The 18,670-nt window shown below is 47.2% G+C and overlaps 1 protein-coding gene across 1 annotated transcript in view; it reads right to left on the minus strand.

Moving 5' to 3' along the window:
* Positions 1–18,670, minus strand: part of CLSTN1 (calsyntenin 1) — a 150,422-nt gene that overhangs the window by 34,945 nt on the left and 96,807 nt on the right. The window contains 3 exon segments of the mRNA XM_077458152.1: positions 245–407; positions 9,210–9,331; positions 18,213–18,461. Of these exon segments, the coding sequence (XP_077314278.1) occupies positions 245–407; positions 9,210–9,331; positions 18,213–18,461 (534 nt within the window).

The following is an 18,670-nucleotide window of genomic DNA, read 5'->3' on the forward strand; positions in this document are numbered from 1 at the left end:
CAATATCTACATTTCCATCGGGGGGAAAAAAGCTGCAGAGAATGGAAACTCTGGACACTGTTTTAAAAACAACATCTAAAATGGCCGCACCCAGGAGGAAAATTGTAATACACGGCTGCATTACCCAAGACATTGACAGACTTGCCAGAAACACATTACTTTATCTCATATGTTTTAATGTAACTGTTCTCTGATTTCTAGTGTTCTGCATTTCATACAGGTCAGTGTATAACTGAACAATTACCTTGCCAGCAGGCACCGACCACAAGCTGAGTGTCCAGATTGGTAGGATGCAGGGGGTAGTCCTCAGTCATTGTGGTCGGGTCATAGGAAACCCCATCCACATACAGCGTGACTGCAGGCAAGTCCACGGTCAATACATAATGATGCCACTCTTTGTCACAAGCCTGGGGGGGAACAAAACATGACATAATTAAAAAAAAAACTTTTATATTGTCCACAAATAAAAACGATCATAAAAAAAAGGAAATACTAAAAAACGTATATACTTCCTAAAAAGGCATGCACATCCAGATTCATCAGAAAACCCAGCACAAACTATAGTTAGAATGGGGAAACACTGTCAGAGTTTTAGGATTGTTTTCTATGAAGGGGGTTCCCTCCCTTCTCATCCCAAGGGACCACAGAACACGAGGGAGGATATCCCTACAAGAGACAATGCAATAAATCCTTCTTTTACTGCTTCCCATAAAGAGATTCTAGTGGCCGCACAAGAAAAGAAAAGAAATCAAAGACAGCGGTTCCGATCCTTTCCCACGCTCAACAAAGCACACAATAACTTACCACAAAGAAAAAAAAAATAATAATAATAAAAAGTGTAAATGTACCTGAAGGAATTGTCATTATTGCCCACTTCCCGCCCATAGGTCATATGATGTCCTGCACTTTGAGTGGGGATATCTGAATGATGGGTGCAGCTACAGGCATCATCCTGATAGCATCTTTTTTAGCCGGAAATTCTCTCCACCGTAAGAGCAATCATAGCGGCAGTTCAGCCACTTGACCCCCGACCCAGAGGGGGGAACGGAGCAGGGCACCCAGAGGGGGGGAACGGAGCAGGGCACCCAGAGGGGGGGAACGGAGCAGGGCACCCAGAGGGGGGGAACGGAGCAGGGCACCCAGAGGGGGGGAACGGAGCAGGGCACCCAGAGGGGGGGAAGGGAGCAGGGGACATTGAGGGGGGAAGGGAGCAGGGGACACTGAGGGGGGGACACGGAGGGGGGGGGGGGGGCTGGAGCAGAGGACATGGAGAGGGGGGGGGGGCCGGAGCAGAGGACACGGAGGGGGGGTGCCGGAGCAGAGGACACGGAGGGGGGGTGCCGGAGCAGAGGACACGGAGGGGGGACCGGAGCAGAGGACACGGAGGGGGGACCGGAGCAGAGGACAAGGAGGGGGGACCGGAGCAGAGGACACGGAGGGGGGACCGGAGCAGAGGACACGGAGGGGGGACCGGAGCAGAGGACACGGAGGGGGGACCGGAGCAGAGGACACGGAGGGGGGACCGGAGCAGAGGACACGGAGGGGGGACCGGAGCAGAGGACACGGAGGGGGGACCGGAGCAGAGGACACGGAGGGGGGACCGGAGCAGAGGACACGGAGGGGGGACCGGAGCAGAGGACACTGAGGGGGGACCGGAGCAGAGGACACTGAGGGGGGACCGGAGCAGAGGACACTGAGGGGGGACCGGAGCAGAGGACACTGAGGGGGGACCGGAGCAGAGGACACTGAGGGGGGACCGGAGCAGAGGACACGGAGGGGGGACCGGAGCAGAGGACACGGAGGGGGGACCGGAGCAGAGGACACGGAGGGGGGACCGGAGCAGAGGACACGGAGAGGGGACCGGAGCAGAGGACACGGAGAGGGGACCGGAGCAGAGGACACGGAGAGGGGACCGGAGCAGAGGACACGGAGAGGGGACCGGAGCAGAGGACACGGAGAGGGGACCGGAGCAGAGGACACGGAGAGGGGACCGGAGCAGAGGACACGGAGAGGGGACCGGAGCAGAGGACACGGAGAGGGGACCGGAGCAGAGGACACGGAGAGGGGACCGGAGCGGAGTGGCGACCGGAGCGGGGGGCCGGAGTGGAGGAGCCTGGTAGAGGACACAGAGGGGGGACTGGAGTATACAAGGACAGTAAGGGGGTGATCGGTGCAATGGTGGGGGGAATTATAAGCACTGATCCCCCCTATATAAATAAAGCAGCTGGAAGCCGCGGAGAGGCGAGGAGGAGAAGCGGCTGTCAACTACTTTATTGAAATCTACACAGGGAGATCGGTGCTTGTAACTCCCCCCCGCCATTGCTCCGATCACCCCTGACTGTCCAGGTATCGGATAAAGCATTGGAGCATTTGCCCAAGTACAAGCACTTGGGCAAATACTCGGCACCGATACCGATACCAGTATCGATATCGGTGCAACCCTAATAGGTACCACTGAAAACAAGGTGATTTCCATTGCTATGCGATTCCGAGTGACTCAAGTCTGAAAATTGTACTAGGTGTGAACGGAGCCTTTACAATTTTACATCAAGCCTCACCCCAAGGAAAATGATTGAAAGTACATATTAAATAGTACCTCACTATATGTCATATCATTTCTAAATGGGCAAATACATTGGAAATTGATCTGAATAAAACAAATCAGCATCTGATACAATTATTTTTTAACTACATACACTTCTAAATGTTGAATAGTATTCATTCCTACACTGGCAGATAACAGTAAGGAGACCAGCCTGTTAAAATGTGCAACACCCAGCCTGCAACAGTGCGAGTCAATCCGAGTCTACTCCTCCAATCATCTCCTCCGGAAGGCAAGGTCACCTTGGCTTCAGCTCTGCGCCTCCCGAGGGGCCAGAGGATGACTTTCAGCATCCGTAAAAGCTGCAATAGCAATACTAGAAGCAGCTTGTCAGGACTATCTTGGCACAGCCTAATTTGATTCATTAAGAAGGAACTGGTGGCTGCAAGGCCTTCATCAACCTTATTAACACCAGTGCTGAATTGTGAGACATTCCCAGTATTAAAGTGACAGGACATTATCCGGAAAACTGAGAAAAAAAGCCTCATAGCTCCGTTTAGAATTTTCTAGGAGAAATGCTTTTTTTGTTCTATAGGTTTTAAATGGAGAATTACGTGCAAAGAAAGAAAATTCATTCACTATTATATTAGATCTAAGCTTTTCCTATCACTTAAATAAATATGGCTCCATATATATTGTAACGAATGGAGCCTGTGCTGCAACCGCCTTGTGACTGCATGTTTTGGAGGTGGTTGCAGCACAGTGGTGCTCCATTTAGGAGGTTAAAACAGGTGGTGAGGAGGCAATATGTCACCACCTGTCAAATACTCTGAAAGGTGTCCTGAGCATGGATTGCTTTTCAGGGAATAGTCAGACCTCGTCGCTATTGCGAACAAGCCCTAAAAAAATAAATAAAATAAAAAACGTTGTTGCTTTGCAGACTGAAATGAAGACACAGATTGTTTTTTCCAGCTGCAACTCAGTGCAACTTATAACATCCAAGTGAAAGATATAACACCATGTCATAAAAAAAATAAAAAAACAGTCACAGAGTTGGAAAAAGGATCACCCCCCTCCTAAAAATGACTCAATTAGGTGTAGTAATCACCTTCTCAATGGCACACAAAGCCATTTGACTCTTAATTGTGATCAGCTGTGGTCATTTTGATTAGCTCAGCATGAAAAGAGCTTTCCTGGAGCATTTCAGCCCCTGGCAGTGCAACTGAAGCAAACAATGAACTATAGGTGGCAATGCACTGTTAACAACCACACCCATACATACATACATACATACATACATACATAATTACACCCATACATACATACATACATAATTACACACATACATACACATAAGCTCACATACACACAAATAGTTTTTTTTTAATGCAGGTGACTGTACCTGCACTGCTGGTTGAATGATTTGTTTAGTACTGCACTGCAGGGTGAATGGTTTGTTTAGTACTGCACTGCAGGGTGAATGGTTTTTTTAGTACTGCACTGCAGGGTGAATGGTTTGCTTAGTACTGCCCTGCTGGGTGAATGGTTTGTTTAGTACTGCACTGCAGGGTGAATGGTTTTTTTAGTACTGCACTGCAGGGTGAATGGTTTGCTTAGTACTGCCCTGCTGGGTGAATGCTTTGTTTAGTACTGCACTGCAGGGTGAATGGTTTGCTTAGTACTGCCCTGCTGGGTGAATGGCTTTGTTTAGTACTGCCCTGCTGGGTGGATGCTTTGTTTAGTACTGCCCTGCTGGGTGGATGCTTTGTTTAGTACTGCACTGCTGGGTGAATGCTTTGTTTAGTACTGCACTGCTGGGTGAATGCTTTGTTTAGTACTGCACTGCAGGGTGAATGGTTTGTTTAGTACTGCACTGCAGGGTGAATGGTTTGTTTAGTACTGCACTGCAGGGTGAATGGTTTGCTTAGTACTGCCCTGCTGGGTGAATGGCTTTGTTTAGTACTGCCCTGCTGGGTGGATGCTTTGTTTAGTACTGCCCTGCTGGGTGAATGCTTTGTTTAGTACTGCACTGCTGGGTGAATGCTTTGTTTAGTACTGCACTGCTGGGTGAATGCTTTGTTTAGTACTGCACTGCTGGGTGAATGCTTTGTTTAGTACTGCACTGCTGGGTGAATGCTTTGTTTAGTACTGCACTGCTGGGTGAATGCTTTGTTTAGTACTGCACTTCTGGGTGAATGGTTTGCTTAGTACTGCACTGCTGGGTGAATGCTTTGTTTAGTACTGCACTGTAGGGGAGGGCGAAGCAGGTCAGGCTCCCACTCTGCCCACATACAGTTCGGAGCTGTGTCGGTCTCAGCCCAGTACACTACACAGGGCTGCGACCAGTGGAGCGCCAAACTGTTAGCAGAGCCGGAGCCAACAGTCACGCGCATAGCCTTTCTAAACCAGGGTACCGCGGCACCCCTGACAAACTCAGGCGGCACCCCAGCGTGTCGCAGCACCCCAGAAATAAAGTAAGCAGACAGTGTGCACTAAACATATGTATACGTTTACAATCTATATACCATTAAGTACAGCTTTTTACTAAAACACATAGGCAAAAACAGCAGAGTGAACTCTGTAATTTGTCCTTTAAATTTATATATATATTTTCCCAATTTGAATAAAATTACTCCTCCTTTAGGAAAACACACAAGTATTATTAAGCTGCAGGATCTCAGCAGAAATCTTTTATGGCTCGGAAGGAAAGACAATAATGTGCACTTTGGTTTACTGGTAAATGTAATACTAACCAAAAAGGTGAGAAGGCTGCAATTACAAACAATTGTTGTGTTAAAAGGACCTTTTTTTTAAAAAGACGTAATTAAATCCAATCTTGTAAGATCCTTTTACACATTGAATGGGTCAGGCTGCGACTGAACAGTCCCTCTCTGCTCTCCAAATGGTAACAAAGCAACCATTGAACTGCCGCAAGATTCCCACAGCAGCAATCCGAGCTCTGCGACATGGCGACGTGCCTAGCGAGTGCTTGCTGCGTCCCACACCTCCCACAGCAATCTGCTCTACGGTACAGACCAAACGTTCCTCTCTAATCCGCAAACGGCGAGGCCTTGGAACCTTCCCACACCCAACACTACAAACAGAAGTCAGGAAAAGCTCTAAGCTCTCTAAAATCGCAACCATCATCAATCAGACCTATTCATGCTGTATGTAGGGTCCTGTCACTTCCTAAGTGTCCCTCAGTAGAGAAACAGAAGATTCAAAACCCAACTAGCTTTTTGCCTCTATATGCGGAACATAAAATTCCTAGCTGGAGTACATTCTTATAAGGGCCATGTTACACACATTTTTTTGGGGGGAGCTGGTACCCTCTTTCCAGAGGGTCCCAGCTCCCACTTCCTCCCAGCGCAACGCGGCACCGGAAGGGAGATCAGCTCTCCCACCACCCTCTTAGCAATCATGTGGGACACGTCACAGGTCCTAGATAATTGCCTGGCCAGTCAAGGCACGGCTCGCCCGCCCGTTGTCCAGAGAAGTGTGGGGGGGGGGGGGGGGGTCATGATGGGGGTTGGGGGCAGTCTGTGATGGGGAGGAGGGCCAGTCTGATTTTGGGGGGGGGGCAGTTTTTGAAAGGGGGGGGGGTCAGTCTGATGCGGGACCTTCACTAGAAGAATCATTTTCCTGACTGGACCCCATGAATTTTGATTCACTACCCTTGCTTTAAAGCATTGCACCTGCGATCAGCAGATGACAGATGCAATGCCAGGATCCTGCAGACTACGTACACTGTCTGCCCCCATCTCTGATACAGGCAGGCAGTTACTGAATTGCAGGAAGAATCAATATGCTAGTGCCCTCGCAGTTCACTGAGAACTACAAGTACTTGTAGTTCGTTCATTTACAGAACTCTGTCGTTAAAGTTATTAAGTTATTGTGACAGCGGGTGCAGGGAGAAGATCACCCAATCGCTTTAACAGGGAGGGGGAGAGTAGACCACAGGTGGAATGTGTAACACGTTTGTGAGTTAGTGAAAAGTTATCACCAGTGACAGGTCACTAGCATCACCCGGGCATCAAGGTAAAGAGCCCTTGTTACCCATAGCAATCCTTAGCTTCCAATAGGTGTTTCCCTAAGGCCCCTTTCACGCTGGGGCCTTTTTCAGGCGCTACAGCGCTAAAAATATCGCCTGTAAAAATCTGGCCCCTTTCACTCCAGTGTGAAAGCCGGAGGGCTTTCACACTGGAGCGGTGCGCTAGCAGGGTGGTGAAAAAAGTCCTGCTAGCCGCATCTTTGGAGCAGTGAAGGAGCGGTGTATTCACCGCTCCTATACATTGAAATCAACGGGGCAGCGCGGCTATACCGCCGGAAAAGCGCCACTGCAGCGGCGCTTTGCGGGGGTTAAAACCGACCTGCTAGCGGCTGCATACCGCCGCTAAAACAACGGTAAAGTGCAGATAAAAATATCGGCGCTTTACCGCCGACGCCCGCACCGTCCCAGTGTGAAAGGGGCCTAAGGAATATGATAAACACCCTCAGCAAAAATTTGTTTAAAAAAACGAATACTGTGATGTTGCAGCAGCTGTTTAAAACCTAGTGATTGATATCTGATAATGATTCACAAAAACCTCATTCCTGTGAACAAGCAGTGCTTGCTAGTAATTTCCTAAGGAACGTCTGAAAACGAAAGAAGAAATCGTATTGCTTGACAAGAGCATGTCAGGAGATCTAGGATGCAATTAAACCATTTGTTTTTTTAATAAGCCCATTTCCTTTTAAAGAATATATTTTAATTATAAAAAAATATTCTGTATATAACAGCCAGTTTATCCTACACAGTTCCCAAGTTACTGTCTGGTGTACTGATCCACCACAATCTGTCCTACGGTTATCCCAACATAAAAAGGTTTCCATTTCATCTCTCCTACACACAGTAATGGGAGCCTCCAGATATACAGAGCATCCGCAACGTATTGACAGCGCTTCACTTTTTTTCCACATTTTGTTATGTTACAGTCTTATTCCAAAATGGATTCAACTCATTATTTTCCTCAAAATTCTACAAACAATACCCCTTAATGAAAAGAAGTGTGTTTGAAATCTTTGCATATTTATTAAAAATAAATCCCATGTACATAAAGTATTCACAGCCTTTGCTCAATACTTTGGTGAAGCCCCTTTGGCACCAATTACAGCCTCAAGTCTTTTTGAGTATGATGCTACAAGCTTGGCACACCTATGTTTGGCCAGTTTCTCCCATTCTTCTTTGCAGGACCTCTCAAGCAACATCAGATTGGATAGGGAGCGTCGGTGCACAGCCATTTTCAGATCTCTCCAGAAATGTTCAATCGGGTTCAAGTCTGGGTTCTGGCTGGGCGACTCATGGACATTCACAGAGTTGTCCCATAGCCACTCCTTTGTTATCTTGGCTTTGTGCTTAGGATCGTTGTCTTGTTGGAAGATGAACCTTCGCCCCAGTCTGAGGTCAAGAGTGCTCTGGAGAAAGTTTTCATCAAGGATGTCTCTGTACATTGCTGCATTCATCTTTCCCTCAATCCTGACTAGTCTCCCAGTTCCGGGTGCTGAAAAACATCCCCACAGCATGATGCTGCCACCACCATGCTTCACGGGGATCGTATTGGCCAGGTGATGAGCGGTGCCTGGTTTCCTCCAGACTTTATGCTTGCCATCCAGGCCAAGTTCAATCTTTGTTTCATCAGACCAGAGAATTTTGTTTCTCATGGTATGAGAGTCCTTCAGGTGCCTTTTGGCAAACACCAGGCATGCTGTCATGTGCCTTTTACTGAGGAGAGGCTTCCGTCTGGCCACTCTACTATACAGTCCTGATTGGTGGAGTGCTGCCGAGATGGTTGTTCTTCTGGAAGGTTCTCTCTCCACAGAGAAATGCTGGAGCTCTGTCAGAGTGACCATCAGGTTCTTGGTCACCTCCCTGACTAAGGACCTTCTCCCCCTGATTGCTCAGTTTGGCAGAGCGATCCGCTTTAGGAAGAGTCCTGGTGGTTCCAAACTTCTTCCATTTACAGATGATGGAGGCCACTGTGCTCACTGGGACCTTCAATGATGCAGAAATCTTTCTGTACCCTTCCCCAGATCTGTGCCTCCATACAATCCGGTCTCGGAGATCTACAGACAATTCCTTGGACTTCATGGCTTGGTTTGTGCTCCGACATGTACCGTTAACTGTGGGACCTTCTATAGACAGGTGTGTGCCTTTCCAAATCATGTCCAATCAACTCAATTTACTACAGGTAGACTCCAATCAATTTGTGGAAACATCTTAAGGATCATCAGTGGAAACAGGAGGCACCTGAGCTCAATTTTGAGTGTCATGGCAAAGGCTGTGAATACTTCTATACATGTGATTTTTTATTTTTTATAAAGTTAAAATAAGGGTGTGGGGACAATGTTTAGTTGAATCTACCCCCAGAAGGTACTGTCCCCATTGTGTAACTGTACAAAAACCATGGAATGAAGCAGATGCTTTGAGACAATTCCATCTAGCACAAGCACATTCTTTAAAACTTCTCATCAAAGGAATATATGACCAGTAGCAAAGATGTAAAAAAAAAAAAGAAAACACCCGCAGGACAAGCATATGGTAAATATAAGCTTCAGAACATTGTTGATCCATGTGTACATATCCATATGAGCACCACAACACATACTGTACAGGACATCCATTACTGACCTGATTCAGCTTCCAGTGAAATTCAGCAGGCTTGTAGGTCTTCTCCTCAGTGGGCTCCTGACGGAACAGGAAGCCTACTTTGCAGTTGTGGATGTACATAGAGTAGTGGTGTCGGTTCATGTCTACAAACAGAGCAAAGACAAGGAAACAGATAATAGCAGCACTTACATTATAAGGTAAAACATCGGGATAACTTTACATAGAGAGTTGTCAGAAGACTAAAGCCTCATACACACGATCGGACTTTTTGTACAAACTTTCCCGTGGACTTTTGAACAAAGGGCGTAGTCCACAAGTTTGTATTGCATACACACGGCAGGACTTTTTAGGTAACAAACACGAACGTAGTGATGTTTCAACGTACTGATGACACTTCAAAAGAGGACGTTCAATTACTCCAGAGCCACCTTTGGTCAACTTCTGTATTGTAGTCTGATCTTTTGCATTGGTTCTGAGCATGCGTGTTTGTACCTTGTACAAAAGTCTGATGGTTTTGCGTACACACGATCGGACTTTGCTCCATCGGACTTATGTTGTCAAAAAGTTTGTCCATTCGCACAGCCAACAAAGGTCCGATGAAAACAGAAAAAGTTTGTCCGATGGAGCGTACGCGCGGTCGGATGTTGCTCCAAAACAGCTAAATTGCATGTTTGTTGTCAAAAAGTCCGATCGTGTGTACGGGCCTTAAGAGGCAAACCTTACCCCTGTAGATCAGGTCCAGAAAACGGCACATTTAAAATCTCCCATGTGAAGCAAGAACTTTTTTTATTATTGTTATTTCTCTCTTTAGCAAAGCACATAGTACAGTGAATGAATGAATGAATGACTTGTATAGCGCTACCTATACGAACTGAATCACCTCAGGGCGCTTTCTTGCCACCGGTGTCCATCTGCAGCTATTTATGCGGTCCTTTAACCTGTAGAGTCCCGACACACTTACAACATTGACATACACATACACATATTATGGCCAATTTTTTTGGACAGGGTCTAATTAACCTACCAGCATGTCTTTGGATTGTAGGAGGAAACCCACGCAGGCACAGGGAGAACGTGCAAACTCCAGGCAGATAGTGTCGTGGTCGGGATTTGAACCAGCAACCCTATTGCTGCTAGGTGAAAGTGCTAACCACTACACCACTGTGCTGTACAACACTGTACAACAGAAAGTAGTCTGCCCAACATGGCAGAACAATATCAATCATAAAAAGGTACATAAGAGCAATGGAAAAGCAATGCACATCAGGTACCGTGTCATCTTGGACATCTCTTAAAGTGTGTGTAAAAGCACAAGGTTTTTTACCTTCATGCATTCTGTGCATGAAGGTAAAAAAACCTTCTGTGTGCAGCATCCCCCCACCCCCCAATACTTACCTGAGCCCCCTCTCTCTCGATCCAGCAATGTCCATGAGAGCATTTCCTCTCTGGGGACTTGCACGATTGATCGGGTTTTGGCAGTAGTGGGAGCCAATCTCAGCCAGTAGGATAAATCAGGAGAGGGGGGATGGGACCGAGCTGCGGCTCCGTGTGTGAATGGATACACAGAGCTGTGGGTCGGGAGCACGCCTTCTTGGGGGCCCCCACAGCAAGAGGGAGGAGAAAGGAGCGCTGGGTGAAGAGGAGGATCCGGGCTGCTCTGTGCAAAACCACTACACAGAGCAGGCAAGTATAAAATGTTTATCAATAAAATAAAAAGGCTTTAAAGCGGAGGTCCACCCTAAAGTGGAGCTTCCACTCATTGGAACCCTCCCCCCTCTCCGGCGCCACAATTGGCACCTTTCAGGGGGGAGGGGGGTGCAGGTACCTGTACAGTACAGGTATCTGCACCCACTTCCGGTATAGATATCTGCAGAAGGTACGCCCTTTCCGCAGAATCTACGCCCCTTTCCGAAGGTCCCCCGCTGTCTGCTGGGAAACACACGGATCCCAGAGACCATCCTTATTGCGCAGCGCGACTCGCGCATGCGCAGTAGGGAACCGGGAAATGAAGCCGCAAGGCTCCACTTCCTGATTCCCATACCCAAGATGGCGGCGGCAGCACCCGAGAGACGATCGACAGATCGGCTTCGGCTGCCGACATTGCGGGCGTGCTGGGCGGGTAAGTGTCATTATTTTATAAGTCAGCAGCTGCAGTATTTGTAGCTGCTGGCTTTAAAAAAAAAAAAAAAAAAAACGGCGGACTCCCGCTTTAATATCGCTTTCAAAACATTAGCGAACTGATTACATGGAAAACCCGTAGTGAAAAACAAGGCCCCTGGAAGCCATTCTTCCTGACCACACAGTACCAGTGCATTAAACATCTACATGAATGCCAGGGATGATCTATTGGAAGATGTCTGCACCTCTATCAACCAGACAAGAAACCTGAATGGTCTGGAAAGATTTCAATAAAGTTCTCAGAAAGCATCAAGAAGAAAAAAAAAGCTATGTATGCAAGGTTTCTTATGACTAAACGAAAATGGCCGCACACTGGAAATCCAAAAATTTGCTTGAATTTGCTTTATTGTCAAAGGTTTGCCAGACAGATAAAGGGATTGCAGTTGACGCGTTTCACAAGCGTGTAGCTTGGTTGTGAATAAGCAATACTACCTTAAAGTGGAGGTCCACCCTAAAGTGGACCTTCCGCTCATTGGAATCCTCCCCCCCTCCGGCGCCACAATTGGCACCTTTCAGGGGGGAGGGGGGTGCAGGTACCTGTACAGTACAGGTATCTGCACCCACTTCCGACATAGCTATCTGCGGAAAGGGGCATAGATTCTGCAGAATCTACGCCCCTTTCCGAAAGTCCCCCGCTGCCTGCTGGGAAACACACAGATCCCAGAGGCAGCGGGTCCATCCTTATTGCGCAGCACGACTCGCGCATGCGCAGTAGGGAACCGGGAAATGAAGCCGAAAGGCTCCACTTCCTGACTCCCATACCCAAGATGGCGGCGGCAGCACCCGAGAGACGATCGAGAGATTGGCTTCGGGTGCCGACATCGCGGGCGCGTTGGGCAGGTAAGTGTCATTATTTTAAAAGTCAGCAGCTGCAGTATTTGTAGCTGCTGGCTTTAAAAAAAAAAAAAAAAAACGGCGGAACTCCCGGCGGACTCCCGCTTTAACAACTTTATACCAGGTCAAGTATTCTGAAAATGTTTCAAGAATGTGAGATAGACGGGACTCCATATGTAGTAAATATAGAGTTGTCCAAAATTGCATCCTTACCGAGAGAAAAAAAAACAAAAAACAAAAAAACACACACAATGAAGCTGGCTCTGAAGCGACTGTGTGGCGCAACCAATCAGCTTCTATCTTTCATTTCAAAATTGAACAAGTTGTAGATAGAAGCTGATTGGCTGCTATGCACAGCTGCTCCAGTTGAATGCTATTTAACTACAGCGGCTTCCTTTAAATAGCTTCTAAGTGGCTTCCTGTGAAAAAGGCTTTTGCCTGCTTGAAAATGCTGTGAATATTCAAAACCCAAAGTGTTAACCGATTAATAGCCATTGATTCTTGCAGCTCGGCGTACAGAGCACTGCGAGGACAGAGGTGAAAAGCTCTTGACATTGAGAAGAGATTCTATCCGCCTGCTTTCTGCTTCCCTTGTACACAACAGATCCCTCTATGTTCCCTAATGAAATACCGCCGATCAATGCCTCCTCTGTGCTTGTGCAGAAACGAAAACATTTTCCAAAGACTTCATCCCGTCTTCTCAGTAAAATGCAGTTTTGTTTGGAAGCGGAGATAATCATCGAACCCGCAGGTCACTTTCCATCGCTAGTTCTGTTTCTGCAGCTCAGATTTTGACTTTATCGCTACTCGGTTAAAGAGCCAATAAATACAGGTCTTCTTCAAAGAGTTTTCTTTAGTTATACTGCAGCTTCTTTAACCACTTCAGCCCCGGAAGGTTTTACCCCCTTAATGACTAGGCCAGGCTAGCGAATTTTAGCGGGACTGCGACATTGCGGCAGACAGATCAGACACCTTACTGACATTTACGACACTTTTTTGGGAACTGATGACATTATTACAGTGATCAGTGCTAAAAATATGCACTGACATTCTGCTGACACCGGCAGGGAAGGGGTTAACATCAGGGGCGATCAAAGAGGTTAACTTTGTGCCCTGGGTGTGTTTACTAACTGTATGGGGGATGGGCTGCTTGGGATAACACAGATCCGTCTTCCTGCATAGCAGAAAGACAAGATCTCAGTGTAATCCCACGTCAGAACGGAGATCTGCCTTGTTCATTTCGGCAGATCCCCGTTCTGTCTCTGCAGGGGGGACAATCACGGGAGGCCGGCTGACATAGAGTCCACCAGACCTGTTAATTGGCTGCTGGCGAATCGGCGCATGTTCGCCTACAGAAGCTAGTGCACGAACCACCGTACCGTTACGGTGATTCGCGCAGCCGAGCCACCGTATAACTGTTATACGGCGGCTGATCAGCAAGTGGTTGTAAACTTCAGACATGAAATAGGAGCAAAGCAGATTTGTCTATAGTGTGTACTTGTCTCAGTCCAGCAAGTGTCATTTCTGTCTCCTGCTTCCTTCCTCTATGGGCATGAGTAACTTCTGACCAGTTTCCTGACACCAAGAGAAAAAATGGTGACAGGGGAGAGACCTGCAACTGATTGACAGCCTCAGCTCTGTTCCTGTGAGCTGTGTGAAGGAGGGCGTGTCCCTTTCATCCAATCAGAGCTCTCCTGACTGGGCTCTGTAGAGTGTGACTTCAGCTCTCTTTTCTTCTGTATACATGTGTATTCATTGGACCAAGCCCTATAGCCAATCCTTTAGTATAGTTCTAGTGTAGCTTGTGAGGACTGGGATTGGTAAGACTTTAACCGCTCGAGATCCGCGCTATAGCCGAATGACGGCTACAGCGCGGAGCTGCGTCTATTGACGCCGTCCCATGTACGAGCAGCCTGCGCACCCCCTGAGGGGCGCGCGCAGCACGCTCTGTGATCAGCAAGTCTATGAGACTTGCCTGATCACGGATCGGAGCAAGGGGTCGATCCCGACCCTTACCACGTGATCAGCTGTCAGCCAATGACAGCTGATCATGTGACACAACAGAGCTGGTAATCGGCTATTTTTCCTCCTCGCGCTGACAGCCCCGAGCGGCCGTGATTGGGACATCAGTCCCGATCACGGCCACCTTATCGGTGCCCACCTGCCAGTGCCACCCAAATAATAAAAAAGTGCCCCCCATCAGTGCCCACAGTCTGCCTTAACAACAGTGCTGCACCCCAGTGCCACATATCCGTGCCCATCAGTCTCATCTACCAGTGCCCATCAGTGCCCATCAGAGCCACCTATCAGTGCCCCTTAGTGCCACCCATCCGTGCCATCTTATCTGTGCCCATCTTTGCCCATCAGTGCCACCTTAACTGTGCCCATCGGTGCCACCTTAACTGTGCCTATTAGTGCCGCCTTAACTGTGCCTATTAGTGCCGCCTTAACTGTGCCTATCAGTGCCCACCAGTGCAGCCTATCAGTGCCCACCAGTGCAGCCTATCAGTGCCCACCAGTGCAGCCTATCAGTGCCCACCAGTGCAGCCTCATCAGCGCATTTCAATGAAGGAGAAAAATTACCTGTTTGCAAAATTTGATAACAAAACTATTAAACATGATTTTATTTTTATTTTATTTTGCATCTTTTTTTGTTTGTTTAGCAAAAAATAAAACTCCCAGCTGTAATTAAATACCACCAAAAGAAAGCTCTATTTGTGGGGGGAAAAAAAGATAAAAATTTATAGATAAAAGATAAAAGATAAAAAAAGCGGTTAAAATTTCATTTGGGTACGGTGTTATATGGCCGCGCAATTGTCATTCAAAGTGCATCAGCGCTGAAAGCTGAAAATTGGTCTGGGCAGGAGGGGGGTTTAAGTGCCCAGTAAGCAAGTGGTTAATGGCAGGGGTCTCAAACGGCCTTCCAGCTGTTGGGAAACTGCAAGTCCCATCATGCCTCTGCCTGTGGCAGTCATACTTGTAACCGTGAGCCTTGCAATGCCTCATGGGACTTGTAGTTTCGCAACAGCTGGAGGGCCGCCAGTTTGAGACCCCTGCTTTAAGGGGAGGCAATAGGTATTTTTATCAAGCAAGATAGGTACTGTCCGGGTGAAATGGCTTTAATCACCACCAGTATTCTACCATGTCAGTGCTGTATTCACAATCAGACCAAGGCAGCAATTGCAGCAAATGCCAGAAGTGCAAAAATTAAATCAATGCCTGGAAAATGGAGATCTACAGGGCAAGGCCTCCACCACTGCTCCACTTCAACAAGCTCCCAACAAAGCCGAGGAGCAGTGGACCCTATGTATTATGCAGAGCGATAGGAGGAGCATGTCATGCGTCATTGAGGATTATTGGCAGGTTTAAGGTCATAATGATAATGAATGTATGCAATATGTTTGGCTCTGATGCTCTTTACAGATCATGGAGAATGGAAATCAATACTGGCTTTATGGTATATTGATAGTTTAAAGCCAAAGCCTATTTACACTGATTGATCAACGTAATGTTATTAGAACAGGTGATAAAATAAAAAAATAAAATAAACTATAAAGAATGTGTTTAAAGATAGAATGTTAATATAGGAGAAATTATAACCGACATGCTGAGCAAGGACCTGTAGTCCTCCAGCAACATGTATCCAACCATTAATGTTCATATAGTTTTAAGGGGCTCTAAAGGCTGAAGGTTTTTTTACCTTCATATATTCTATGCACAAATGGTTAAAAAACAAAAACAAAAAAAAAAACAGTATGCAGCTCTCCCCCCCACCCTCCGGCAGCCCCCCCAATACGCAGCTGGCTGCTCTCCCGGGTCTCTACCACCTTATTAGCTGAGAGACAGCAGCAGGAGCCATTGACTGCTGTCAATCACTGTGTGTCAAAGTGATTGTAATGGAAATTTTTTTATTTAAAATGCCATACTTGCCTGCTATAATGTCATACTTGCCTGCTATAATGTCATACTTGCCTGCTCGCTCTGTGCAGTAGTTTTACACAGAGCAGTCCAGATTATTATTATACGCGATTTATATAGCGGCAACAGTTTACACCACATTTTACAATAAAGAGGGAGGGACACACACATACAGTTCAATACAGAAGGGACAGGAGGGCCCGGCTCGTAGAGCTTACATTCTAAAAGGGAGGGGGGGGTGGTAGTACAAAAGGTAATAGCTGCAGGGGATGATTGGATGGGGGTGGCTTGGGTACAGTTCTTAGGTGGGTGTTGGATAGGCTGCCCTGAATAAGTGAGTTTTCAGGGATCTCCTAAAGGTGGGCAGTGTAGGGGCTGATCAGACATACCGGGGCAGGGAGTTGCAGAGGATGGGAGAGCCTCTGGAGAAGTCCTGAAGGCGAGCATGGGAGGAGGCAAAAAGGGAGCTAGAGAGCAGGAGGTCCTGGGAGGAGCGGAAGGGACAATTTGGGCGGTACCTGCAGATGAGGTTGGTGATGTAGCTGGGGGGGGATGCTGTGGATGGCCTTGTATGTTGTGGTTAGCATTTTGAATTTTATGTGGTGGGGTAGTGGAAGCCAGTGAAGGGATTGGCAGAGCCTCCTCTTCAAGGGTCCCATGCTGGCGTTCTGGTCCCCTCACTCTTTCAGAGTGCCCCCATAGCAAGCTGCTTACCATGGGAGCACTTGCGCTTGCTCGGTCCCGAGCCGGCTTTCACCGTCCATAAGAGACAGAGAGCATGGCTCAGCCCCAAATCTCTGGCTGTGATTGACAGTAGCAGAAGCCAATGGCTCTGGCTGCTGCTTCTCAGCCAATCAGGAGAGAGAGACCTGAGACAGGCTTGGGTCTCGTGCACATCTATGGATCAAGATCAGGCTTAGGTAAGTATTGGAGAGGGGGGGGGCTTAAGGGAGAGCTGCACACTGAAGGTTTTTTTACCTTTATGGATAGCATAGCTTCAGCCATTATAACCACTTTAAGCTGGCAATATGCAAAAGTGCCACCCTAGCAAGCAGCTTGCCAAGGGGGCACTCAGAGGAGGAGGAGCCAGAAGCGCTGGCAAGGGACCCAAGAAGAGGAGGATCTGGGCTGTTCTGTGCAAACCGTTACATAGAGCATAACATATTTGTTATTTAAAGGGGAAAAAAAACACCTTAAAGCGTTTATTATCCACCCCCCCCCTCCCCCCGTTCCTTTAACCACTTGCTTACTGGGCACTGGAACCCCCTCCTGCCCAGACCAATTTTCAGATTTCAGCGCTGTCACTCTTTGAATGACAACTGCTCGGTCATGCTACACTGTACTCAAATGAAATTTTTATCATTTTTTTCACACAAATAGAGCTTTCTTTTGGTGGTATTTAATCACCACTTGGGTTTTTATTTTTTGCTAAACAAAAACAGACAGATTTTTGAAGAAAAAAAATGTTTCTTAGCTTGTTATAAAATTTTGCAAATGGGTAATTTTTCTCCTTTATTGATATCCGCTGATGGGGCTGCACTGATGGGCACAGATAGGGCGACACCGATAAGTGGTATTGATAGGCAGCCCTGGTGACGAGGCACTGATTGGTGACATTTATAGATGGTACTGTGGAAACTGATAGGTGACACTATGGGCATTGGTAGGTGGCACTGGTGGGCATAGAACTGCAGAAATAGTTCATATCCATTCAAGCAGTGTAAAATCTCAGTTTATGCTTTCCCAGTCCACTGGCTTGCTTCTTTCTCCAATATAAGTAGGTTTCAGATCTATAACCTTACTGAGAAACTTGGAGGCTCACAGGTCCTGGAACATTGGTCAGAGAGGTAAACTGTTACAAGTACTCCTATCCCTCAATCAGCTCTCATTGGAGTTGTTTTCTAAGACTCCCTACATAAGAGTTTCTTATAATCTGACATAATATTTAACATTCATCTTGCATTTCCTCATTCACATACTGCCATGGCCATAAATGAAACCACTTAGCAGGGATTATCAAATTACCATAGCAAATGTCTGTATATAGCCAGGGTAGAAAACGCATGTTCTGAAGTGAACCGAGGTGCCCCTTACCTGTTTTATCAGAATTGCACATAATGGTTTCCTTCTCTCGACCACCGGGTCCGTGTCTCATCCAAACAGAGATCACAAAGGGATCTTTAAGATCAGCAGTCACAACGCCTTCGGGGATCTTCACTGCCTGGGTGCCGTTAAATTCAAACACTTGGTCGCTGTCGTGGCCATTATCGGTCGAGAGCCCCACGGTCCAGTTGGTGGCGCTACTGGGAGGCGGGAGCAGTTCAGCTGTGTTCGCTGTCGCACCTAGATACAAGCACAATGACAGCGTTCAGAAAGGACTTTTCAGGACAATTTTCCTTTATGTTGTTCTGTGGCGCAACAACGGACCCTGGAAAATCAGCATAGATGTCTCACCAACAGAGTCCCTGAGAAATATTAGAGAATGTCATGTGGTTTAACGCTCTACCAATAACTGAAATATCACTAGACTGACCTTTTAATTCCTTAATACT

This window comes from Lithobates pipiens, unplaced genomic scaffold (genome assembly GCF_037356315.1).
Source record: "Lithobates pipiens isolate NorthernLeopardFrog02 unplaced genomic scaffold, aLitPip1_a1.2 Scaffold_27, whole genome shotgun sequence".
Lineage (NCBI taxonomy): Eukaryota > Metazoa > Chordata > Amphibia > Anura > Ranidae > Lithobates > Lithobates pipiens.